Source organism: Lycorma delicatula, chromosome 3 (assembly GCF_047948215.1).
Source record: "Lycorma delicatula isolate Av1 chromosome 3, ASM4794821v1, whole genome shotgun sequence".
In the NCBI taxonomy this organism is placed as follows: Eukaryota; Metazoa; Arthropoda; class Insecta; order Hemiptera; family Fulgoridae; genus Lycorma; species Lycorma delicatula.
In genome coordinates this window covers 73,813,550-73,841,495 of record NC_134457.1, presented here as the reverse complement: position 1 = coordinate 73,841,495, position 27,946 = coordinate 73,813,550, and the positions used below count along the sequence as shown (strand labels likewise).

General features: G+C 30.1%; 2 protein-coding genes across 8 annotated transcripts in view; one reads left to right on the top strand and one right to left on the bottom strand.

Moving 5' to 3' along the window:
- LOC142321696 (oxysterol-binding protein-related protein 9) overlaps nt 1-27,946 on the top strand; it is a 365,914-nt gene that overhangs the window by 7,197 nt on the left and 330,771 nt on the right. The window lies entirely within an intron of this gene.
- The window catches only part of LOC142321698 (very long chain fatty acid elongase AAEL008004-like), a 46,819-nt gene continuing 29,800 nt past the window's right edge, over nt 10,928-27,946 (bottom strand). For both annotated transcript variants that reach the window (XM_075359991.1, XM_075359990.1), the window contains exons 4-8: nt 25,833-25,913; nt 24,181-24,237; nt 20,327-20,432; nt 16,474-16,616; nt 10,928-11,227 (exon numbers count right to left, since the gene is read on the bottom strand). In XM_075359991.1, the coding sequence (XP_075216106.1) occupies nt 11,072-11,227; nt 16,474-16,616; nt 20,327-20,432; nt 24,181-24,237; nt 25,833-25,913 (543 nt within the window). In that variant the 3' untranslated portion in view covers nt 10,928-11,071. The remainder of the gene's footprint in view (nt 11,228-16,473; nt 16,617-20,326; nt 20,433-24,180; nt 24,238-25,832; nt 25,914-27,946) is intronic.

Below are 27,946 nucleotides of genomic sequence, written 5' to 3'. Positions count from 1 at the left end.
TTTTGAAAATATCTCAATTTTGGGACCCAAAAACCACATGTGAGACAGGTGGAAAAAATCTGAAATTTTTACACAAACGTATTTTTTATGTACTTCAAAACGATATGAAATTTATTTTGTTACTCGAAGGGTTTGACAAGTAATGAAGTCATCAAAATCACTAAAAACACCATTCCTTTTAACCCTGACGAATGTATCCAAAAAATTCACAGCATGTATTTTTTCAGATAATAATGTAAGCCTACTATACAAAATATTTTGATATATATAATGAGTGAGCTCTTATTCTAGATAATTTATAGTTCATTCTAATGAGTTTAGTTAAGTACTACTAGTACCTAAGAGTTAAAAGAGTTAACCGGCCTGTTACTCTGAGCCCTTCATTATTTATTTTGGGCCCAAAATTTAAAAAAATAACAATTTGTAAATGTAACTTAAGAAAATATAACAATATTTGGTTATGTAAAAATTGAATTTTAAGTACACTATGATGAAGTTCCACATTTACTCTTTGCAAGAATCCGTTTTTGACCCTCTGTGCAATGTAAAATAAGAATGTTACTGCTCATTGAAAAAGTAGCAAAAATGGCTGTTTTTACCTGTTTTTTTAAATTATAAAAAAAATAATTTTTGGCCACAAAAAGGTGATTATTTATAATATACCAAGTATCATCAAAATCAAAAATAGTGAAGCACTGATCATTTGTTGAATGAAAATGGAATACACCTCTAATGATTTTTTTCTAATTGTTGACATGCTAGATTTTTGTCTTGTGAATGAATATGATTAGTTACACTACTAATTATAATTTATTAGTTTCATGTCATGCTTATGGCTACATTACAGTTAAATAAGTTAAGTGTAAAATAAAGAAAAATTAACACTTGTGAAAAGTATTATCTACATTAATTTTTAACAGCTGATTTACTATTTAGATTTTTCAAGTAAATATTCTTGATTTAAACTATATGCTATTTAATTTTGTCATGATGTTTGAAAATGTCTGTAGTTATCTACACTGTTGCTAAGTTATTGAGTGGCATGTGAAAAAGAATTAATAAATTTAATTATTTTGTGACAGTAACCAACCTTATTAACTGTAGTGTGAAGATGAAACTGTGAAAAGAAATCCTACACTATATTTTCTCAGTTTAATTTATTTCTTGCACAGTTTTGAATTATTTGTAGCTGATACCTCAAAAGAACAGAAGTAATAGATGTGTTTCATCATGATTTTTCTCATCATTTTATACAAAAATCATGCATCACATGATCATCAAGTTAAATTTAACAAGGTGGCCCAAATTTTCTGTAAAATAGTTTTTTATGTTCATACTTATGTGTATCCGTTTTTATTATCTAGTCACATCAATTTTGTGATATAAAGCAATTTCATTTTCTAACACCTGCATTCATGAAGCCAATTTATTCATAGAGTGCCAATTGTACTCTTCAAATTTTTCTGTTTGTGTGCACTATTTGATGCATTGTGTGTGTATGTGCATGCACTCTCTCACACACCACACATACACATGTGTGCGCGCTTGAATAATGTTAAAGAAACTTGGGTGATTTTTTTTTTATTGTTGTGAATACTGGTGTCACATGAATTTGTTTTACTGTATGAATTTTTCTAGATTGTATGGTTTATGTTGTCTGTACAAAACAGTTTTGTAAACATCATCTATTTACATTTAGTTTTTGTCAGAAAAATCATTTTATATTACACTGAAAAATAAATCGTTATGTATTTAAATAATTTTCATTTGTTATTAATTCTGGTACCTAAATTAACATTATTTAACAATTAATAGTGTTCTAAATTAAGTACTTAAGCAAATAAATACATTAAAAATCATCCACTGTGTTTATCTAAAATGGAAGTCAGTTTTAATCTATTTGTTCATCAAGTGGTCTTCAAGTTTAGTTAGAATTGTGTCATTCCTTACTGTTTCTGAATAGGTTTTATACCTCTATTTCAACAACCTCTTCAATTTATATTTTTGTATTATTGTTTACGTGTTTACTGTATTTATATAAAATTATAATGTGCTTTATGATTATTTTAAATAAATGTTATCATAATTTTTAATATATAACTAGGAAAAGATTGGGCTTTTGAAAGAACAAAAACTATGACTTGTGTATAATAAATGGAATGATATTATTATTTTACAAGTAATAGAAGTGAACTTTTTGTAAAATATGTCATTATGTATCATAGTTTAGATAATTATTGATACACATCAAAGAAAAAAGGAGTTCAGTAACAGGACTACTAGTTTGATTAATTATATATTTGAGTACAGCTAATGTAATTAAGGATTAATTGTATAGAAATGAAAGGAGTATAATAATTGGTGCTAAGGACTTTCAACTATAAGTTATGTGCAACAAAATCAAAAATGAGCATTTAAAAGTAAGGATCCTGAGTGATCAAAGATTATTTTAGATAATGAAGTTCTTGAACAGGTGAGATGTTGTAAGTACCTTGGTTGCAGTACTTCATACAATTTAAATGAAGACAATAAAATAAAACTGCACAGCTTCAAAGAAGTGTGTGGTACTATTAGGTAGAATTTAAGCAACAAATCCAGAGTTAACAGCCAGATAGAACTTTATTAGATGATAGCTGTTCTAGTAGTCTTATTTGGCTGTAAGAAATGGGTTTTAAGATCTAAAGATTTGAGTTATTTGCAGGCAGCAATCTTTCTTATGAAGTGAAGTGTTAAGTGTATAATGTACTGAGAGAGTTAAAAATGAATTAGTTTGATGGGAATTGAACATAATTTCTATTCACAACAAAATTGCCATATGTAGAGAGAATTGAGTGATCTGAGAAGAATGTCTGAGGAGAAGATACCTTAGAACATCCTATTGTTATCAGTGGAAAGAAGATAAATAGGTCATCAGAGGAAACACTGGCAGGATGGAGCAGGTTTGTGACTAAAGCCAGAAAGGAAATGGTTATGATTAAAAGGATTTATCATTTGAACTTTTAATATCACATTTAATATCTCAACAATATATTATTTATACAAAATGTTTAACTAATAATGTTAAGTAGGTTATTTATAGTAAGCAGTATTGAGCTGTTTTAAATATCATTGTCTGTAGTCTATTATTTAAATTATATTTTCTTTTTGTATAAGCTGATGTAGAAATTTTTGAAAAGTATTAACATTATCACCAAATTTGGTAAAAAGAGCAGACCGATCCATTTTGATACTTTACATGTTGGAGAAAACCCTTGTAGTGTATGAATGAACACTACCATGATTTGTGTCTGCAACAAAATTATAATTTTAATTAGTTAAATTAGATTCTAATTTCAAAGTTTATTACATTGTTATACAGGTGATTTTTTTGTCCCGTTACCCAATTGTTAATGTCTGGTAATTTTTTTCTAAGAAAGGGAAATTTTGTTTTGTGACACGAAGTTGGTAGCGCTACTCAACCGGTATAGATACGGCAGTGTGAGTTGATTCTCCTTGAGCTGTGTAAACGTTTGTGCCGTTTCCGGTCGTGTTACGAACAGAATTTCTTTTACCATAGAACAATGAGTTTTCATTCTTGAACAATATTTTCCTACGAAATAGTATGCGAGTGTAAAAGAATCATTTCAAATTAAATTTATTGGTGTTCTTCCGCCAGAAAAAATGTCAATTTCTAGGCTATCAAACCGATTTCAAGAGACAGGTAGTGTAGTGTTTGCGACAGAAAACGTAGTGGTCGACCAACTCGCTTGACAGGTGATGTTTTATAGAATGTGAAAACAAGATTGCACAATTCTCCATGGAAAAGGTTACGAAAACTTCCTACGCAAGTTGGATTGTCATATTTGAGTGTTCAGAAAGCTGCTAAAAAATTGAAATTGTATCTGTGTCGCATATGATTAGTCCAAGAGCTTCAGCCTCCAGATTTAAACAAGCGATTGCAATATTGCCGTTGGTTAGGTCTCTCGTAAATGATAACGGAATCAAATTTCTAAACACAGTGTTCTTTAGTGATGAAGCTTGGATCCATCTCAATGGTTATGTGAACAGTCAAAACTGTCGAATTTGGGCGGTTGAAAATCCTAACGCTTTATAAGACAAATCTTTGCATCCTGAAAAAATTGGTGTGTGGTGTGATATCTCATCATCGTATAGTCGGACCCATATTCTTCGAACACAGTAAATGGTGAACTATACAGGAATATTGTACACCAATTTGTGTCCCTCCTGGAACCTCAAGAACGGTATTGCTGGTTTCAGCACGACAGCGCTACATGCCACACGCCTCGAGAAACCATGGATTTTCTGCAAGAGTTCTTTGATGATCGAATAATAAGCAAGGGCCTCCAAGGTCCCCAGACTTCACATCTCCTGACTACTTTTTGTGAGGCTATATTAAGTCCGAGGTGAATATAATGTTAATCATTTTTAATTGTTAATGAAATAAATCTTTTTAAAATAATCAAGTGACCAGTTTTGAACCACTATGACTTGACACTCTGTAATGTCATGTCATGAATAACCTCGCTATAAACATAGCGAGGGTTCTTAACCTTACCTATAATCTACATATAATCTTTTTTTTAAATTAATGTTAATTTCCGATTACTACTTTATTGTTTTTCCATTCCAGACTTACCATAGTATTATTCTATTCTGTCCTTGGCTTTTGTATGAACTTTCAGTTGATTTATTAGTTTATATAATTCCTGATTTGAACATTTGTTTCTTCAGCCATCTTTGTACTCGAGTAAAATATAGACTTCTCACCATTTATAGATTTCCTTTGCCATTTTTCCTTTCAGTGTTTCTTCTTACTTCTTATATGTGTGTGATGTTTCCTATTTCTGATGCATACAGAAATTTTAGGGAAGTAATTGTTGTTTTCAGTCATTTTATTTTTCTGTGTTGTTACTAATTCTCTTTGGAATGATTCTAATAGTATTCAGTGTATATCAAATTATTACATTGTAATTCTTGTAATACCGTATTTAATGAGAATGCTTCATTAGTGATTGTAAATTAGTATCAAGAGAAAACATGCTAGAGAACAGGAGACTCTTTTAACTGTAATTTGTAAGGGAAATTTTTTTTAATAATGAAATGTCTTATTTATTTTTTTGCCAAAACCAAAATTACCTGAACTAAAACATTCATTGTGGTTTAGTCATGGCTTATAATATTTTCACTGTATCCGTGATGAGTAGCATTTTATTACATTAGTTCTTGTCTTTTTTTTTTATAGTTTGAATATTTTATGAATAGTATTTATTAGTATTTGAGTTACTCAATTTTTTCTGATGAAGTTAGTTTTATGATCTATTTTTGCTGTTTGTAATGGCAGCCTGCTATTTACTATTTTTTGTGTCGTGTTGTTAGCAATAAAAATTAAATTATTGAAGTTTAATTTATTCTTTTATGATAAAATTCTGTAAAAAATGTATTAGGGATGCCATTTTTTAAAATTCTGCCTTTTCATCGTAAAATTTGAAAAATTATATAAGATATGAAAGGATGAAAGGAGAAGTTCAATTTCCATTTAATTTCACATTGCAAAAATATATTTATATGAATGTTAGTTGATAATAATATTAAATGTTAAGTTTTATTACCTTGTACGTCTTATGTTACATGTGTCTGAGCTGACCAACAGTATAAACTTGGAATCCATTACTTAGAACCATGATATTAGTCATCATTTAGGTTAAAACTAAAAGAAATTTTATAAATTAAAATAATATTAGAGAGTGGAACTAGCCAATCAGGTTATTAGCAAATTTTGCACCCACACACTTATAAAACTCTCAAGGAAGTGTAAACACATATTTATATATATATATATATATATATGTTTATACATCTTATTTGCTATTTTTGTAACTGATGAATTAATTCTATACAGAAAATTACAAAGAAGCTTGTAAGTAGGAATATGAAGATTGCGATTTATAGTTTATGAAAAATGCCATGTTCGACCGGGATTTGAACCTGGGATCTCTAGATGAAAGGTCAAGATGCTATCACTCCATCATGGAGATCGGCATTTATTTATTTTATAATCCCAGTCAGGCTTGGCATTATTTGCTTTCTACAAGAGTCATTTCTCATCTATCATAAAAAAAGAAGTACACTTGGGCAATCAGCTTGTTAAGACAAAAAATATGTGTATATAATTTTTTTTTTAATTATAAAAATTTGGGTTTGTTGAATTATCTACTTAAGATAAATCAACTTCTGTATGAAGACATCCTTAATACAATTTAAGCAAAGTATTTGTTATCTTTAAAGTGCATAAGTTGTTTTGCCTAACGTACCTAAGTATTTATTAAGATCTTACTCAGTAAGCTAATCTAGAGTCTTATTCAGTAAATTTTGTAACAAAAGATTACTTTTAACATATTTACTTAGCAGTAGTTACAAATCAGAACGTTACTAATTATTTTATTCAGCTAATGATAAATTGTTAAGTAGAACTATGGAAGCATAGCTATCCAACATGGCTATCCATTAAATGTAAAATTAAAATGAAATTGCTTTTAAATTTTATTGTTATAAAAATTATAATTTAATCCTGGATAAAAGATATACATTACACAAACAATTTGAAATAAAACATACTGTTTACTTTTAATGATATTTGTCATCTTAACTTTATGTATATATAATAAAAATTAAATTACTGTTTGAAGAAATAAATTTTCTCATGATTGGTTGTTTTATATTGGACTTATATATTTATTAATCAAATTATGCATTGAATTTATAAATAAAGGTAGTTCTAGTAATATCTTATTTATATAAAAAATGTTTACATTTATTTATTTATTTATATAGATGTAAATATTTACTTTCATAAGTTTTTCATTTACAAAGTTCTTTTAAAAATAGAATGAACAAATGCAGAACAAAGCTGTGTGTGCATGCGCGTGTGTGGGTTCTTTTAACTGATGAAAAATTCTTTTTGAATAAATGTGTGTAGTTTTAAATGGATGTTTTTCTAAACCATTTATCTGTTGATTTTTTAAATTGTTGACTTTTTCCTTTTACTTTTTAATGCTTTTTTATTAATAACAATTTTTAAATTAACACAGACTCTTGATTGATAATTAATTGCACTCTTTACTACTATAATACGAATAATAATAATTATTTAATTAATTAAATATTAATGTTAATGTAATGGTAGTATCATCTAGAAACAAAATAATGAAGAAAAATTGCACTCAATGGGAAAAATGTACTTATTATTAGTTAAAGAAGTTGGTAAATTGCCCATGCATCCCTTAGATTTGTATACGTTGAATGTTCGAGGGTTGTCTGAAAATGAAGATGGCAGTACTCTTCAACAAAAGTTAGGGAATGTATTTGTGCATGCGTTGAAAGGTTCTTGCTAAAATTTCAGCCATTTTGGATGCTCAGTTGTTTGATAATTGTTTGAGTAATTGTGTGAGTGTTTTTGTGGAAATGGAAAAAATTTAATATAGTGCCGTGATAACTACTTGCATCTGAAAGGCAATACGCCTATGCAAATGAAAACTGAGTTGGACACTGTTTACAGGGACTCTGAGCCATCATTTGCCACCGTGAAAAGATGGGCAGTTGAATTTAAACTTGATAATACCAGCTTGGTTGATGATGAGAATTCGGGTTGGCAAACAACTGCAACCACTATCTATATCATTGAAAAAGTCCACCAAATGGTACTGGACAACCAACGAATTAAGGGTAGAGAGATAGCAGAGGTTATGGCATATCTAAAGAACGTGTGCCATATATTAACTGAAGAATTATTAACTGTTAAATTATTAACTGATATGCGTTAGCTATCTGCGTGTTGGGTGCCAAGTTTGCACACTTGGACAAAAACACTTTTGAATGAACATTTCCAAGGCCCTGCTGGAGCTGTTTAAGCAAAACGAGTCAGATGTTTTGTGTCGATTCATAACTAGTTGAAACATGGATCCACCACTACACTCCTGAGACGAAACAACAGTCAAAACAGCGGACTGCAAAGGGTGAATCTGCTCCGAAAAAGTGAAGATTGTTCCATTGGCCGGGAAGGTAATGGTTTCTGTTTTTTGAGATAGTAACAGAATTTTGTTTATCGATTATCTTCAAAAAGGTAAAACAATAACACTACAGTATTACGCATCAATTCTTGACAAGCTGAAGGCAGAAATTGTAAAAAATACCACATTTGAAGAAGAAGAAGAAATTGCTTTTTCATCAGGACAATGCGCCTGCTCACACTTCAACAGTTGTCATGACTAGAATTCACGAATTGCACTTTGAATTGGTTGACCAGTCATTGTGTTCAACAGATCTGGCCCCAAGCGACTTTTTCTTGTTTCCTAACTGTAAAGTTTTGCTTGGAGGAAAGAGATTTTCATTGGACGAGGAGGTTATCGCACACATAAACACCTATTTTGCGAAGAAAGGCGCCGCTACTATTTGGAAGGATTAAAGAACTTAGAGCATCGCTGGAAAAAGTTTATCGACTTGAAAGGAGACTTTGTTGAAAAATAAAACTATATTTGACAGAAAAAATACATCTTTCTATGTTAGGCTCAAATCTTTTCAGACAACCCTCATACTATTCTAAATAATGTGATTGATTTAAAGAAATTATTCTTTTATACATTTCCTGTAATATATGTTATGAAATGGTGTCAGTACTATGCATTTAGATAGATGCTTTGAAAAAATATTACAAAACTACTAACATAAACCATACATAGATTATTCTGATACAAGTCATTAAATCAAATATTTTGTTTTGTGCAAATGGAATAATTAATCAACTATTTGTTAATGCTTTAATAAATCAAGTTTTATTTAAACTGTTGTTCTGCTGTGTGTATGGTGCATTATTTCACATCAAAAGGACCTTTGTTGCTTTATCACTGTCTTTTCCAATTCTGTAGATCATGTATATAAATCATGTATCTAGGTTCTCTTATCAGGTCATATAGTATTATGATTATTGCATAATCATATCACTTATGTTGAATGCAATCATTACACTTTCTCATACCAAAGCTGATGCATGGCAGTGTCAGTTGATATTTTTACAGCTTATATTTTGCTACAGATACAGATCTTGCTCATATTAGCACTCCCAGATATTGGTAAGAATCTAGCATGCTCTCCTGAGGACTAATGAATTCCTGTCCCATAATAGATTTTTGTTAAGGGTGGATATTTGGTATCCACCCTTTTGGGAACACACTTACCATTGTGCAGTCATTCAGATTAGTCAGTATCATGCTAAGCCGAACTACTCTGTGAAAAGCACCCAAATTTTAGGAATTTGGCCAGGCCTAGGCCAACTGCTTTGAGGTATAGGCCGTGATTGTAGAGTTTGGGTAGAGACCTTGTCTGCAAAGTCCAGTTAAAACAGAAGGCAACACACAGCTTACTCTGGCTTTGAAAGAGCAACATTCCTACCTAACTCTTAATGAGAGCACCATACCCCACATTTCCAGATCTCTTTTTTTAACAGTTTATCTAGTTTAATTAGTTATTCTAATTTTGCAGTATATTAAAATCATGCCACTGTGTTATATATATTTCTATAGAATACAAATAAAGTATATAAAGAATAAACAGGATAATATTCTTGGTATTTGGGTTATGAGAACTTTGCAGTAAGCGAAAGGCCAAAAATTGGCCTCCTAGGCCAAAAATTGGTTATTTAAACGTTTTTATTCATACTTAGGTCCAAAAACATTCAATCGCTTACCTAGAGAATTTAAATTCATAGAAGACTAAAAGGTTTTCACTATTAATTTATGATTGGTTGTTGTCAATTGAAGATATAGAGAGTTTTTTAAATTAATTAGCCTGTGATTCTGGGTAGAATCGGTAAAAAAAAATCATATTTTTATTATCATTACTTTTCTTTCAATTTTATCTAGGATTAATCTCATTTTCAATATTAACACTGTTTTCTTATATTAATTGCGTTTGTGGTTAGAGTTTTTTAATCTGTGTGTATGTATAATCTTTTCACTAGTTTCAAATTTTAGTATTGCAAGTCTTTGTATCATGTATTTAATTTTGTAATCCACTTAGGAAGCCACACTTTTCATTTTTCAGTAAAATATTTTACTCATTGAAATATAATGGATGGTGACTTCCGATAAATGTTTTACTATAGGGGGTACCTAGTTCCACAAGATTATATAATAAATGTTTACTTTTAATTATTTTATTTCTATTTTGTATTATTTGGTTATATGTCTATTAAGCTTATGTTTTAAGAATTTATAACAGTAATAATTTTATTTTTTCTTGCAACTGTTTTTATTTTGTGGAATAAAGGTTATTATTATTATTATTATTTTTATTATAATACTTTGAATTATTATTTTTTTTGTCTAAAAGAGACATTTTGAATAATACATTAATTATACAGTATTGTGTCAATAAAACCAAAATTCATTAGTTTCACTAGACTAGTATTTTTATAATATTGTAACTTATTAAGATTAAGATATATTTTTAATGATATAAACATGTTATGCGTATTTCTAGTCATCAATCTGGTCAGTTTTACAGACTATTCTACTGCAGTATTATGTGGAAATACAGAGCAAAAGAAATTGAAGTCCAAGCAGATACTGTCCATTGTTTATTTATTACAAATTGTATTTTATTGAACGGTAAAGATTAATTCAGTTTAAAAGGTTTTGTGTTGTGGTTTTTCAGTTTTTTGTTCTGTTTTACTCACTTCATTGTATTGCTTTCATATGTTAAATACTGTTTAAATCAAATGAGTTTCATCTCATTTAATCTCATCTCATTTGTGAGTTTTGTCAAATGTGGATAAGTTTTTCAGAAGTGATGTACAGCAGCAGATTTTCTTTGAATATTAGACATCCAGTTACTATGTTGTCATTATGTGGGTGCTGAATGAATAGAAAAAAAATTACTGTAAAATGTTTTTGTTTATTTTTTCTGTTTACAATATGTTACATAAATTTAAGTTGAAAATGCATTAACATGATAAAAATGTTTAATCATTACCTATTAAATATATTTTACTTATGTTTCATTCGTGTAGCGGTGAATTTTATTTGTGTTTTTTGTATGACCTGTTGTAAAAATTGTAGAAAAGACTGAGTACTATGACAACGTTCGGTAAAAAAATTACTATAATTCCTTTTGGTAGAGGACACTTTGGTGACATTGCTTGTAGTAAATGTATGACAACAACAAACATTTGTATCTGTAACATAGCAAATTAAGGTTTTTACTTAAAAATTGTTATTTAATATTTGTGAAAGCATGATATATTTTTTTATTTCGCTCACCTGATCGTCTAACTAGGGGGCTCAGTCCTTGTTGAGAGCTTTTCAACGATGTATCATAAGTGGTACTTATTTTCATTGGTTCCAGAGTTATAGCCAAGTAAAATTTTAATTAATGAAATATTTGAATCATACAAGGGGAAAGCACATCTGTTCGAATCAGACTTCATACACTTATATTTTTTTTAAACTTTTTTCTTTTAATTTAAATATAATGATTTATTAATAATTATTAACCTTTAGTTGTAAAAAAAAAATTAACAATAAATAATAGTTCAATAATAACAAAAAAATTTGAAAAAAGTCAGAAGTTATTAGTGAAATAAAATGTTATGTACTTTTCAGTTTAATTCAAAAATTTTTACAATCGGAGGGTAATAATTATTATCAATATAAGTTAAAATATATGAATATGAAGTTTGATATGAACCAATGTGTGCATGATTACGGATGCGACACGTTCTCACTTAAACCATATATCTATTTGAGCGACTTGAAAATAAATTAATATATAAACTAATATAAAATTCTGATATGGACATCACAAAAAATGTGATGCAATACCACATTGCGGTGGACACCACGTCCACCGCAATGCAATTGGTAACTGTCCATTTTATGAAAGAATTAGAGGATTATATCTCGCTCTCAAATGAAATAAGTTGTGAAATAAGTAATGAAGTGCAGCAAAAATTGTATATATGTAATTTAATAGGGATGTAAGGAAGTCATTTGGTGTCCACATCAGATTTTTATACTGATAAACACTACATTTTGAAGTTTTTTTTACTTCAAAATTGTGTTAGGATAGAACACAATAATGGACTACTTATTAATCTTGTATCCAGAGAACAGAGATATTATTATTGTATGGGAACCTAATTTAGTGATAAATAGGGTTAATTATATACTACATACATTGATTTTTAATAATAACCATATCATTAAGAAACACAGTAATGTAAGTTAGATTGTAATGATGAAATTCTTAGAGTTGATTCTAGAGATAGAAGAATTATTAGAAACATCATTAGAAGATTATACAAACAAGAAACATAAGTTTGAAAAGATAAATAGAAGAAAAAGAGATACTGCAATTAAGAAGACAATAATATGAGGCTTTAAATTATTGCCACTGTTATTAAATATACACATAGAACAGGCAATAAAGAATGAGAGTTTAAATTGGGATTAGAGACACTTAGGTTTCTCTGATGAAAAAAGAAATGTATTATAAGATGAAATAAAAATTGCAAAAGCTTGTTGGAAAGTTTAGATGATACATTAAAAAATATATTTTAAACAAAAATCAATAAAATATTGATAGAAGTCATAGTATGCTTCAAGTTTCCTGAAAATATTATTAAAATGGATAATAATATCCTAAAGTACACACCAAATGTTAAATATGTGAGAAGTATATTCACAGAAATTGGGTTAAAAAAATTTGTTCAAAGAATGAGAGAAGCCAAAGACATGTTTACAGATAAGAAACTGTTCTTTAAAAATAAAATAATTATTGAAATTTATAATAAGTTGTATTCAGAGTATTACTCTTTATGGTTCAGAGGTGAAGATTCTGAAAAACTGAGGGCAAAATCATAATCACTTTTGAAATGTGAAAGAAGATTGTTGAATGAATAGGGTAAGAAATAGGCACATTTTGAAAGGCAGATGAGGAGATATCACAGTAAATGTTTTATAAAAAAATTTGTCACTGATGGCTGAGATATATTATTAGGTATGCTTTTGTTGTAAATTATTAAAAGAGCAATATATAAATTTGAAGTGTCCTGTTTCTATAAGGTGATTTTACAAAGGTTAATTCTATTCATTTATTGCATGGATGTGTTCTTTGTATCTGCAGTTGGATGTGCATCTGTTTTGCCTTTTAAATGATATTTGTAATGTTTGGTTGTTTAATATTTTTGTTCATCATATTCTCTGCTTTTCTGTGTCAGGGTTTTAGCAGTTTAATTTTTATGAAATTTTAGCCATCTTGTCATGTATATTCAAGAATGGTTAAAACATAATAAAATTTCTATTATTTTGCTGAAAATGCACCATAAGTATAAACATTCTAGATCTCTAACATGTGTCATGGCACATATCTGTCAATCACATACGTAGTTGTAAACATATAAATTTACATGTATACACATTCATTCACTGTGCCCACAAATTTTCTTTCATTTGATTAGTTTTATTCAATCGAAATTAATATTTCACAGTTTGCTATTAGCCTCTTGTTTTCTTGTGTAAAAAAATTGATAAATGTAAGTAATTTCATAATAATTATGATCGAATAGTGTATTACATTACTATTTCCTAATACTCAAAAATATTATTGCAACTCTTTTTAACTTCATTTGTAGATTAATGGTTTATCAAATCTTTTTCAGTCTTAAGATTTTGTAAAATTAGTTACCGTCACCTAGATTATTGCTGACTTACATGGCAGAGCTATAGGTTCCCTACCAGTTATCCAGAAGCCTTTGTAAAGGTTAGGCTTGGCATTTTTACATCTGCAAATATTTTCAGTTTCATAACTCTCCACGTAAGGCTTCTAAGCATCCTGTGATGCTTAAAATATTCTTTTTAAAAATTAAAATATTTTTTAATTTTTTTTTTGTCTTCAGTCATTTGACTGGTTTGATGCAGCTCTCCAAGATTCCCTATCTAGTGCCAGTCGTTTCATTTCAGTATACCCTCTAGATCCTACATCCCTAACAATTTGTTTTACATATTCCAAATGTGGCCTGCCTACACAATTTTTCCCTTCTACCTGTCCTTCCAATATTAAAGCGACTATTCCAGGATGCCTTAGTATGTGGCCTATAAGTCTGTCTCTTCTTTTAACTATATTTTTCCAAATGCTTCTTTCTTCATCTATTTGCCGCAATACCTCTTCATTTGTCACTTTATCCACCCATCTGATTTTTAACATTCTCCTATAGCACCACATTTCAAAAGCTTCTAATCTTTTCTTCTCAGATACTCTGATTGTTCAAGTTTCACTTCCATATAAAGCGACACTCCAAACATACACTTTCAAAAATCTTTTCCTGACATTTAAATTAATTTTTGATGTAAACAAATTATATTTCTTTCTGAAGGCTCGTTTAGCTTGTGCTATTCAGAATTTTATATCGCTCATGCTTCGTCCATCTTTAGTAATTCTACCTCCCAAATAACAAAATTCTTCTACCTCCATAATCTTTTCTCCTCCTATTTTCACATTCAGTGGTCCATCTTTGTTAGTTCTACTACATTTTTTTTACGTTTGTTTTGTTCTTGTTTATTTTCATGCGATAGTTCTTGCGTAGGACTTCATCTATGCCGTTCATTGTTTCTTCTAAATCCTTTTTACTCTCGGCTAGAATTACTGTATCATTAGCATTTTTTAATTATAGTTTTAAAATATTTTACTTGTATGTTATTAAAGGAATGTTTCTTTATTTCTGCCTATTACTTTGAATTATGCTTATTACATTTATTATGTCTGCTTACTTTGAATTGACCTTCTGCATTGATATGGCTATCTCATTATTTCTGTCATACTTAAATTGCTCCCTGGAAGTCCATCCTCCCTGACCTCAGCAAACACCAGCTGCAACTCAGTTTGATTCTCTTCAACAGTTTGAATTGCTTTTTCTCCTTACTTTTGATCTTGTTTTCAACATCAGAAAATAATCACAAGAGATTAAATCTGATGGTCAAGCTGGATACAGGATGAATATGGATGTTTACATAACTGAACATTTAGCAGACTAACGCAGAAACATCTGAAGCAGTGTCCTTAAGATACTAGTTTTAATTATCGGTAATATTTTACAGTGGTGGTCTTTGATTGTACCTCTTGTATTGAAGTTGTTAAAGTAGAGTTAATAAATGTGTGTTCTATAGTAAGAAATTGAAATTGCAAGTATGCGATTCTGAATGTGTATAGTACGAGGTCTGTTCAAAACGTCCTGAAACGTTTTTAAACTTTTCAGACATACCTGTGACAAGTGAACTTAGCAGATCACCCTTAGTGAGGTGTAGCCATTCCTAGAAACCTAGAAATAGATCTGACAGGTCTAAGAGATGGTGGATAGGTCCACAAGTGAATTTTTTTAGTACCTTCAACTGTGCATATTATTGCCTTTTCAGAAAAGATTTCAGTCTAGGAAACAAGGTCAATTGGAGCCAGGTCAAATGAGAGGCTGGCTAAAAAGCACACTTGTCCTAGTTTTGGTCAAAAGATTGTAAAACAAGAGTGATATATGAGACAAACTTTGTAGTTGGTTTTTTTTTATGAAGTGATGATTAGTATACATGACACAAGTTTGTGGATATGAATGTTGTTAAATGAAGTTAAAGAGCCACCTGAATGTGGATTATCATTGTTGACTGATGAGCATCCTTAAATTGATTACATTTTTCATCATACACTTGTTTATTCATTTCACGATCTTCCAAATGTTTTCCAAGTCGTAAGAAAAAAAATTTAATGCTTAGTCATTCCTAGTATTTTATATCTTCCATTGATGTTTGATTCTCACTGATATCTCCTATCTCAATTATAAAAAACGCACCATAAATGTCCATGAATAAACAACTAAAGCTGTTGGGATAAGCACACAAGCGTGATGCAACTGGCAATTTATTTGTCATGAAGGATGCTGCAGAGAAACATCAGTTATTGGAAAATGCTACAAGTTCATGTTGACATGTTATTTAAAAAGTTTGAAACTTCTTATGTAGACCTTGCATGCTTAATCCACCGGGCTGGTCTAGTGGTGAACACGTCATCCCAAATCAGCTGATTTGGAAGTTGCGAGTACCAGCGTTCAAGTCCTAGTAAAGTCCTAGTTATTTTTACTCTGATTTGAATACTAGATCGTGGATACTGGTTTTCTTTGGTGGTTGGGTTTCAATTAACCACACATCTCAGGAATGGTCGAACTGAGACTGTACAAGACTACAACTTCATTTTCACTCATACATATGATTCTCATTCATCCTCTGAAGTATTATCTGAACGGTAGTTACTGGAGGGTAAAACAGGAAAAAGAAGAAGACCTTGCATGTTTAAATTTTACTGTAAACTAATTGAACATTAATTACTATGGAAAATTTAAATAAATTTGATTGCATCTAGCAGTAATGTGAGTTGATTTACCATTTGTGCTGCTGTAAGGTATTTCTTCCATTTTGATAAAAATCTTTGTAAGTTTTCATCGGCAAGTGCTGCTAGAAGGTAGTACATGTACATAATGATATGTATAAATGTATTTAGCATGACACAAAATGAGCTCATTCCACCTGTAAACATAAAAATTTATGTATTTATAAATACACATGCGCGCACGTGCGTGAAGGTGTCCCATGAAGAAATTTTAAGGACACGTTCTTCTGATGAAAATAATGAAAAAATTTCTATAAACATAGATCTGGAAACGTTTTGTTTTCGAGTTACAGTTAGCGAAAGATTTCTCCCAGATTTCAGCTTTTCTAATAAAAAGAACCCCTACTGTAATTTTTGAGATCCAAATTAAGGAGTAAAGATGGAGGTTTTTTTTTATGTAATTTGAGCTGGGAAATAGGATAAAACAGGTCTCAGAACTGTAACACCAGTTATTTTAAGATATCTGATGTAAAATACAAAATTCGGTGTTGAAAAATAAGTTTTTTTAGATTTGTAGTGAAGTAGTTTTGTTAAATGTCTAATAAATGTGGACCATTTAGAAATAAAACTTGTAGAGAATTTAATTCTGAGAAAATTAATGTAAATACAGCCAATAAAAATTAAATTTTTAAAAAGCAAACTTTTAAAAATTGATTTTTTATTGAAGCAAAACAGATAGAAAATTGTATTATTCTTTCTGTACCTAATTAACATCCTTTTTAATATAGCAAAACAAAAAAATAAAACGATAAATGGTAACAGAATAACAACCCTCAGTTACAGTAATTGTTCGAAATTCCCTCCTTCACAATGTACCCAGCAATCTGTCTGATGTAAAATATTTCTGGTGGCTTTCCGTATCATCTCAGGATTATTTCGTATAAATTTAATAGCATTTCGTATTTTAATGAGAACTTTTTTTTATTACTAACTTTTTGTTGGTATTTTATTGTTTTCATTTGGCTCCAAATGAAGTAATTAGTGGCGTTTAGTAAGGTGATCATGGTGGCCAATTGATTGGTTCACCATGTCCAATCCAGTTAAAGAAAAATGTGGCGTTGCTCCATCATGCTGGAAAATCATTTGCCATCTAGTATGTAAATGTACATTCTCCAAAAGAGCCAGAAAACTATTTTTCAAGAAATTAATGTATGCATCTCCTGTAAGGTTTTCATTGAAAACAAATGGTCCCAAAATTGTCATAATGCCACACCAAACATTAATGTGAAATCTATGTTGGAAACTAATTTCCACAGTACCATGTGGATTGTCGTCGCTCCATAATTAACTATTTTGAGAATTGAAGACTCCGTTTCTCATAAAAGTATCTTCATGAGTAAATAAAATTGAATTTACTTTATTAGCGTTATATAGAAGCCAGTGACAGACGTTTAACCACTGGGGGTAATCTGTTGGCTGCAAATTTTGAACCTTTCTTCCTCTAGGATGTGCCACATTTTGTTTTTTGAGAACCATGAAACATGAAATTCACCTTTTACTAGCGTATTAAACCTTTTACTAGCATATTTGACATTCAACAGAAAAGGACTCTTTCGTTTATAAATGCTGATAAACGAAGAAAATGTTTTGTATTTGGAATCCCCTTATCAGGAAATCTCTCATGATGTTCGCGTCAAGCAGCTTCAGAATTTCTGTTACAAAATCCATAAACAAAACTTATATCTGCATATTCCTTGTAAGAAAATTGAAATGCCATTTTTACACTACGACAAGATAACTTGTTTTCTATACAATAATTTATGACAATATATTCAGACGAAGTGCACAATTCTCATTGTTGGCCAGCTGTTAATATGCAATAATTAGAAAAAAAAAATTTTCAAGTAACATACATTTCAATTTAGTGTTTTATGTAATTATTTCGTTTCACCTGTGTAAATTATTGAATATACGCGGCTAAAATATTATTTTATAAATTTTGTATTACTTTTAAAATTATTTTCAGTAATTTGCATTTTTATTTTTTAAGTAATGTTTATTTGGTACAGAAAGAATAATGTGATTTTCTATCTATTTTTCATCTGTTTTGCTTCGATAAAAAGTCAATTTTTAAAAATTTACCTTTTAAAAATTTACTTTTTGTTGGCTGTATTTAGATTAATTTTCTCAGAATTAAATTCTCTACAAGTTTTTATACTAAATCTTCGGCATTTATTAGTAATTTGACAAATCTATTGCACTACAAACCTAAAAGAACTTGTTTTTTGACACCAAATTTTGTGTTTTACATGGAATATGTTAAAAACTATTGGAGTTATACAGTTCTGGGATCTGTTTTATCCTGCTTCCCAGCCCAAATTACATAAGAAACTACCAGCTTTACTTCTTAATTTGGTTCTCAAAAATTTTAGCAGGGCTGTGTTTTATTAGAAGAGCTGAAATCTGGGTGAAATTTTCCACTATCCGTAACTCGAAAACAAAGCGTTTCCAGACATTTATAATGAACATTATAATGTATTTATAATGAACATTTTTCATTGTTTTACTTGTAGAACATGTCCAGAAAGTTTTTCTGTTCCTCCATGAGAAGGGATGTGTTTCTCTGTTCCTTCAAGTGTTTTGAGATGTATTAGCCGAACTTCAGGAACTGATTCAGGACACCAAAATGAGCAAAAATGTTCATATTGACGTAATTCCTATTTTTCTTTGTTTTCCTTCTGGATGCCACTTTGTGATTTTCAACAAAAAAATTATTTCTCAGGAACAGGTTAATCTACTTTAATTAAATTTGGCAAATATAATACTAGCGCCTTGTTCTACAAAATAAAAATTTTGAAAATATCACCTTCAAAAATTTCAAAATGGCAGCTTTTAATTTTTTAATCTTCAATATCTGTGATTATTTGTTTGATAAAATTTTTACCTTAAAAATTTATTAAGGATTTTATTTTTTAAGTATGACACCTCATTTGTAAAAATTTGTTGACAAACAATCGAGTTATTGCAGACAATTAACTGGGCATTATGCTTGCACACCATAATGCAAGCTGATAATTTTTTGCCTGTTTTTATTTCCTCCACTAAGTGTAATAAAAATTATTAATAATAAATAATAATAATAGTAAATTAATAAAAAATATTACCTTGCATTACAGTGTTCAAGCATATGAGATGCTGCAAAAGTTGACTATTGGTATTAATTTTGTTTTTTTTTTGTTTTTCTGTTACTTTGTTTTGGTTGTTAAGTTGTTAGTTGTTGACACACACATGCGTCACGCACATGTGTCACAGTTGTCACACATGCACACACACACACACACACACACACACACACATATATATATATATATATATATATATGGACAAACTTTCATACAGATGTTATGAATGAAGAAGACATGATTGATTCATGATAAATAAAATGATAGTTTTAAACTATATTAGAACAAATACATCAGAACTTTGCTCTGAAGCGAAACTGACTGTTTGATATTGAAGCAAGCATGCTAATCACTACACCAACTGACCTACCAAACACCACCTAGACCTACCATAACAGTTTTATTTTAATTTACCATAAAGTATTTTGAAAATGAATGATATTTATAAATCTTTATGTTTAGTTGAAATTAAGTTTTTATGTCATAATAAAACTTTAATTATGTCTGTTTTAATAAGCCAAATATAGTTGAAATAAATGAATTTGTAGAACTTGAAAAAAAAAATCAGTCTAACTTTTTTAATCAATTTTTTGTGAATTATTTAAACCAAACAGTGTATGAACACTTATTTAATTATTAAATAGATTTGTTAATTGTTATGAAGTAGATTGACAGAAATTGATATGTTCATATCTTTAATTAGCATTAGTATAACTGTTGCTTACCTCCAATGTATTTTGCTCCTATCCAAGCAAATCCAAGTGTTGAAACATGATGATATACATGCAAGAATGACACTTGATTTTGTTTTTTTCTTAGCACAAAGAATACCTGAAAATATTAATTACTATATTTACTGATTTATTTACTATTTCTATTATGGTGAACTCCATATAGATGTGAAACAGTGAAATCAGTATGAAAAAAGTAGAAAGTCACTTAGAATTTTCTCAAAAATCACATTCCCATTATAAAAGAAGAAAATTTACATTTAGAAAGAATTAAAGAAAAAATGGGGTTTATCTCTACTACTCTTCAGCTTTTGTGTAGAAAAAGAAATAGAAACAGTTGATGGAAAATTTTCAGAGCAGAATAATAACCTCAGAAGATAAATCAAAATATCAAGATAATATTTCACTTTTAGTGAATGTAGGAATGAGTTCAAAGAAATGCTGAATGAGATTATTGACTCTTACCTAGGAGGTAAATTCAATTTGAAGATACATAAGAACCATATAAAGTATGATGAATGAAATTTAAGAAAAAAGATTTTAATACTAGAAATTAAAGTACGTGTGTAACTTAAATAGAAAAAAAAAAACCATTGATAATGTGCATAGAAGATACCAAAATGTACTGACAAGGAGAACCTTAGTATAAAGAGAGGAATTTGCTTTTCAGAAACCTTTAGTTGAAATCAGAATTATTTTAGCACCAACAGAGCCACAGGGCATATATTATTTTATTAAGGATGTAAGAAACTTCTAACGTAAACATTTCAACCTTCAAATTATTTCATCGTGTGAAACATTTTTGAAATTACAAATTCTCAAAATTTGTTATTGTGTTTTTCAATGGATCCTGTATTGGAAAGCCAGAAAGATCTAGAATATTGGCTTTTATAGAATAGTTTTAATAAAAATTTTTAATGTTTGAATGAAAAAGCTTTAATTGAAGAGAGATGTTTATGATAGATTCTTTTGAAAAAGAATTGCTGTTAGTTATTGACCTTATCTGTAGGGTATGTAGAGTTTGTTACTTTGATACTGATGTGTAGAAGATAAATTTTGTACTGAGGAATAGAATTATCAGAGCAGTTTTTGGAATAGAATAGAAGCTGATAATTTATGGATGTAAGATGTAGTAAATATTCTGAGGTTAGTTGAGAATAGAAAAGTACATTAAAGTGGTAAAATGGACTAGTATTTTAATAAATAGTGAACTTTATGAACTTAAAATTATAGTATTGTCTACCATTGCTTATAATAATGCCTTTTCAATATAATAAACTAAAACTTCTTTACCATTAATTTTCTGACCCAAGAAGTGGTTTTATAATAGGATTTTAGGCTTTTTAATATAACCCACCACGTTGGTCTAGTGGTGAACGCGTCTTCCCAAATCAACTGATTTGGAAGCCGAGAGTTTCAGCGTTCAAGTCCTAGTAAAGCCAGTTATTTTTACACGGATTTGAATAATAGATCGTGGATACCGGTGGTTGGGTTTCAATTAACCACACATCTCAGGAATGGTTGAACTGAGAATGTACAAGACTACGCTTCATTTACACTCATTACATATCATCCTCATTCATCCTCTGAAGAATTATCTAAACGGTAGTTACCGGAGGCTAAACAGGAAAAAGAAAGGCTTTTTAATATGGTTTTATACTTATTTTTATAATGAGGTTGGATTCTTTTTTTTGTTAATTTATATTTCACCAAATTGTTTCATAACTATCTAAACTGGCCTCCATGGTGCGGGTAGTAGCGTTCAGCCTTGCATCCAGAGGTCCCAGGTTCGAATCCCAGTTATGCATGGCATTTTCACATGCTACTCTTGTCATTCATCTCATTCTCTGTAGCAATACCTAACAGTGGTCCCACAGGTTAAAAAAAAAGAATGGTTTCATAAAATTTAATTAAAAGCATTTAATTTTAAAGCTGTGCGCTTTACGTGAAAAATAATTTGTAATAATTACTAAGTAAAAAAATCACTTACTGTATAAAAAACTATTAAAAATGTAAAAAACTAGATGCATATTGATAAAAATAAAAGAAGAATCTTGAGGTATGGTGACAATGAGATTATTATTGAGCATGAGCTAAATTTTTCTCCTGAACATGTATTATTTATTTTTTTTATATTTTCGTTTGCTTTTTGTTGAATTTTTATTTGATAATACAATGAATATCAAATTGGTATCAGGGTCTACATATCATTATAGATACAATTTTTACAGTAAGACAATATTTTTATTATACTTTAATAGTCAAATACAAAGCAATGGTGATGACGAGCAGATAAAAAAATATTTTCAAATTGCCTTGATCATGTAATATTTGGTTTTAAAAATGTTCTACTTAAATTATGTGGAAGAAACTAACCACAGGAATTTCCTCTCTTGCCCCCCCCCCCAAAAAAAAAAAACAAACTATTTGTTGAATTATGAATAAGGCTTGATACTCAATGGGTAAAAAGATCAATTTGAAAATTTTTTTTGTTGTAAGTCTATAAGTATGCAGTTGTTATTTTTAGTAAATAATTTTACTAATTATTTTGCTCATTAATTATTACAACTATTTGCACTGAACTTTCAGTTATGTAAAGGACATTGATTTTATATAAAGCAATTATGTTATTAGTAAAAGATTAACTTGATGTTTTAAAGATTGTTTTTACAAAGGGGAACAGTTTTAAAGAATGTATTAAACTTTGTTTTGGACTGTTGCTTTTTTCACTCCTATGTAGTTATCTTTCATTATTGTTTACTTTTATAATATTTTTCAGATTATAAAATGTTTCTTAAATTCAGTTAAATATAGAAGAGTGGTTGAAATTTTAATGCACAGTCTCCCATAATTTACAAATGAAAAAAGGTAGACAAATGAAACAAATAAAATTACCTTTTATTTTCTTTAAAAATGTATATTTATTTCTCCATATAGACACCATTTATGGCTAAAATTTCTTTCAATGATGAATCACTTTTCTTATTTCATCAATGAAGAATGCTAGTGATCTTTTCTTGATCCACTACCTTACTGTGTCCTTCAGTTCATTATCCAGGGTGAAATTAATACCCGTTATATTCGTCTTTAATTGGGAAAAGAAGTGAAAATCAGAAGTTGAGTTTGGGGGATGTGGAATGTGGAATAAGGTTCATAATAACTTCACAAGAGGGGGTTGCACCTGATGTTTGTGGTTAAGCATTATCGTGTTGGAGAATAATTGACTCGGTGGGTTATTGAACCCACAAATGTCTTCTGAAGTGTTTTAATGTCTGTGTGTATTGCATATGATGTGATACAATGATCATTTTGAATCTAGTCATCACCTCCTTTTGGTGCTTCTCATCAGTCACAGAAACTGGTCGACCGATGCGAGGTTTATTCTTAATATTCTCTTTACCAGCTTGTAATGCAGAACATTTTATTACCCACCTATTCACTGTATTTCAGTAGTTTCATCACTATAAAAGGTTTTTTAGACTAGGTGATGATGAATATCACTAGTGTTCACTTTACCGCTGTTAAAAATAAATCACTGTATATTGTTTCAGAGGCTTTGACATAGCTGTTGTACTTGACTCCATAACAATGACGACTGATGTGAAATGAGAGGGTGACGGTCAATGAGTTTTGGGATGTTAGTAGTAGTAGTAGTAGGGAAATGAAACTACAAGATACCATCACTTGTTATTTAGTGTGACATTTTGCTTTCCCATACGTTCCTGCATGTTTTACATTTCAGCTGCCCCTTGTATTTTATTTTTTACTTTTTAACACTGTGCGTGATAAAACATAATTAATTATTTTTTCTGTAATATTAAGTCAAATTGATCCTGTTATATACTTACTGTTTCTATTAGTTCCAATATTTTTAGTAACAAATACCACCAGAATGATTCCACTAGCTGAAACAAAATGAGTATAAAATTATTTTCTGTAGAACTATGTCTACATTAATATATTGATTATAAAAATTTATTCTAATTGGAAATGAATCTCTATTGTAGGAATAACAGTACAGATTTTTTCAGAACATTGTTAGTTTCTTCTGAACTTTCTTCTAAAATTAATGAGTTAACTTTAATGACACCTAAAAGATGGTTTTGTTTAAGCCAGAATTAAACACATCCTCCTGTAAATATTTCAGTACATCTGATACTTAATTTTCTTATTTCTAAAAGCAGTATTATTTCAGGAATCTTGAATTAGATGATCTAAATGCTAAGAATAATGTATTTTGAATTGTAAGGGGCGAAAGCCAAAGAAAATGGAAAATTTTGCTTTCCCTCCCAGTCACATATCTTGCAATCCTGACGGTTATCTTATAAATACTACCTGTTCATTGGAAGTATTGCTTTATTGTTAGCTGTTTGTGGTTATGTAAGTTAACTTAAAATGAGTGTTCCTTTGTCCAATTGCACCAAAGAAAAAATGCAAGCAGTGAAATATTATCTTTATTCAAAAGGGTTGAAACAGCAGAGATTATTCCTAGAATGCAGCAGCAATGCAGAGAGAGAGAGAGAGAGAGAGGGAGAGAGAGGTATGAATGGAAATGAGGTGTATGAATGGATTGATCACTTTAAAAAAGGTACAGTTGCACCAGACTGAAAACCTTCTTCCTGGAAATAATTCAAAAATTTGTTAAAAGATGGACTAAATGCATTGCATATAAATAGTTGGGAATTATTGTTTATTATATAATTTCATTTATTTCTATTTTTACCCTTGTATGTTGGGAGATTCTGTATAGTTACCAGGTAATAAATAGAGTCCTCTTATGTCCGTAGGCAGATTCCTACTAAAACACAAAGAAAACAAAACTCATATAATGCAATTGGGAAGGGAAGAACCGGTAATAAAGGAAAATGTAGATAATAAGAAATGAGTGATTTACATATAAAAATCATAAATGAAACAAACAGCATGTAGAATTGCTTAAAGTCCTTTCTAGGTAATGAACATCTAACCTGCTTATAATGTGCTCAGAAAAATGGAATTTGTTTTCCCTGCAAGTAGCACATAATCAGTCATTTCATTGTCCAACTTTTATATATATATATATATATATATATATATATATATATATATATATATATATTTGCTTCAAGTAGTTGCTTTTGCCACGGATATTAGAATGCCTCCAGAGAATTGGCTTAGGCTTCTTTAATGATAATATTGTAATATATGTAGATATTTAACTTAAAAATAATTCCAGCTCGGCTGGGTTTTTTCCAGTTTTGATAGTTATGAATTTGCCTTGATGGAATTATTTTTGACTATATTCTGACCAATCTGTTATCATCAGCCTGCTTTGTTATTTGAATATCTTTTCTATTAGACGATATTTAATAGAATAGTAACTACAAAGTAATTTCTTATAATATTAATCTCTTGTTTGATGAAAATATGTGCAAGTTTAAAATACATTTTTAGATGATAATTGAAAAGTTTCTGTCACTTGATTATATTATTTATTATCATACTGTTGAATGTTACTTACACTAACTGCATTTGGCTCATCAGAGTAGTCCACTGGTTCACAACCTAATGATAGTGTTGTTGACCAGCCTGATGTGTATATCTGAAATATAAGATTTTTAATCATAAATTTATAGCGAGTAAAGGGTGTAGTAAGTGAATTACAGAATCAAATCAAATACGGTCTGATTTTTATGTGTTGTTGATACTAGCAGTTTGGTTTCTTTACTAGTCTGCTAATTTAATAAAAGTTATATTTAAATATAATTTAATTATTATAATAAAAATGATGTTTTATCTTTGATTGATACTTACCAAAATGTTTTCAAAAATAACACTGTTAACAGTGTAGAGTTAAGTTCTATTAATAATTATTATTATTGTTTTTTTTTTAACTGAATTTTTACGGGCATCGACTGCTAAGGTCATTAGCCCTCGTCACATTCTTTAAAAGAAATTATTATCTCCATCAGGATCGTCATATGTAAGGTTGTAAAGGGCCCTTACATTTTATTTAAAAACACAAACTTCAGAATAAACATTAAAACATGAAAGACAAGGACAATCACAAACACTTACGGGGTGTAAAGGGCCCCAATATTAAAATTTGAGATAGGTTCTCAAAAGACCATGAAATTAAAATTAAACTTATCAATACCATATCTTTCTTTCTTTCTTCTACGAAGTCTCATTTATAGTTTGTTTAAGCACCCTCGGGGCGACCAGGACCGCCGTTGAGCAGTATATCAGTCGTGCCAGGGTGCCGTGGCAGTTGAATCCTTCTTATATCAGGCCATAGGCATGCACGGCGTACACTCATAGCCTCGCGCCCTCAATCCACCCTTGAGGGTCCCCCATGCCATCATCGGACACACCCCGACTCACTGCTCTTGAATGCAGGTGAGCCAAAATGGCCTAGGCAAGAGGGCTACCTCCCGTCACTATAAGTGCCACGCTTATATGTATATATAAAACTACCGCTTAGAGTATCTTTTACCACAGCTTTAAACTTCCATTTTATAGACTTTTAAGAAGTCCACTGGCGTGTAAAAATGCAACTATATTTTCTTCATTTCCATTATCCAGATCAGCATTAATATTATTTGTAAGACGGAACCTCTTTCTGAGGTCCTCATATATGGTACACTCTTCTATTAGATGCTTGATTGTCAGTGTTTTATTACAAACACCGCACATTGGTCTCACTTCGCCGGTTAACATATATAAATTTGTTAATCGCGTGTGACCGATTATAAGTCTGTTCACGGCGAGTCAACTTAAAGTCGCTTTTCCATTTATAAGGAGAAGTTTTAACCGAGTTTAATTTTGTATTTAAACTCCTCCATTCAGCGTTCCACTTGTTTTTTACTATGTTTGTTAGACGGTTTTTAACATCTGCCACTCTTACAGGAAATGTATCCAAATCATCGCAGACTGTTGCCTTTCTGGCAGCTTCGTCTGCGATTTCATTACCTGTAACACCAGCATGCCCTGGAGTCCATACAAATACGCATCGCTGTCCTCGTTGTTTTAGTACGTATAAAATGGACAGGATGTTTGCAATTAGGACATCCTTAATGTTCTTGTTCCGAATTGCGACGAGTGCACTTAATGAATCGGAACATATTAGCACTCTCTCTTCGCAATAGTGTTCAGTGTAGCGAAGAGCTTGCTGAATTGCAGTGAGTTCTGCCGTGTAGACACTGGCCACATCTGGCAGTCTCCAAAAGTGGGCTTCTTCATTTACATATATCGAGCATCCAACACCATGTTCGGTTTTAGAACCGTCAGTATAAATTCTAATATGTTCTTCGTAACTACTGACGATTGCTAAAAATTCCTGCTGGATGATCACTGCTGGTTTCTTTTTTATTTCTCCTTGAGAGAGATCCAAACTTGTATTTACCGCTAGCAAGAGCCATGGGGGTATTTCTCTAGTAGAAATTGCTAGTGTCTCTGGTATAGCAATTTCATATTTTCTTCTTAATTCGTGGTACCTAATTCTGGTTGGTCTGGAATAGGTAGCACGATGTTCATATACTGCAGCCATAGGATGATTCGTAAACAATTTATTATTTATATGAGCAGGGAATACATTTGCTGCATATCTTAACAAAAGGATCTCTCTTCTATAAT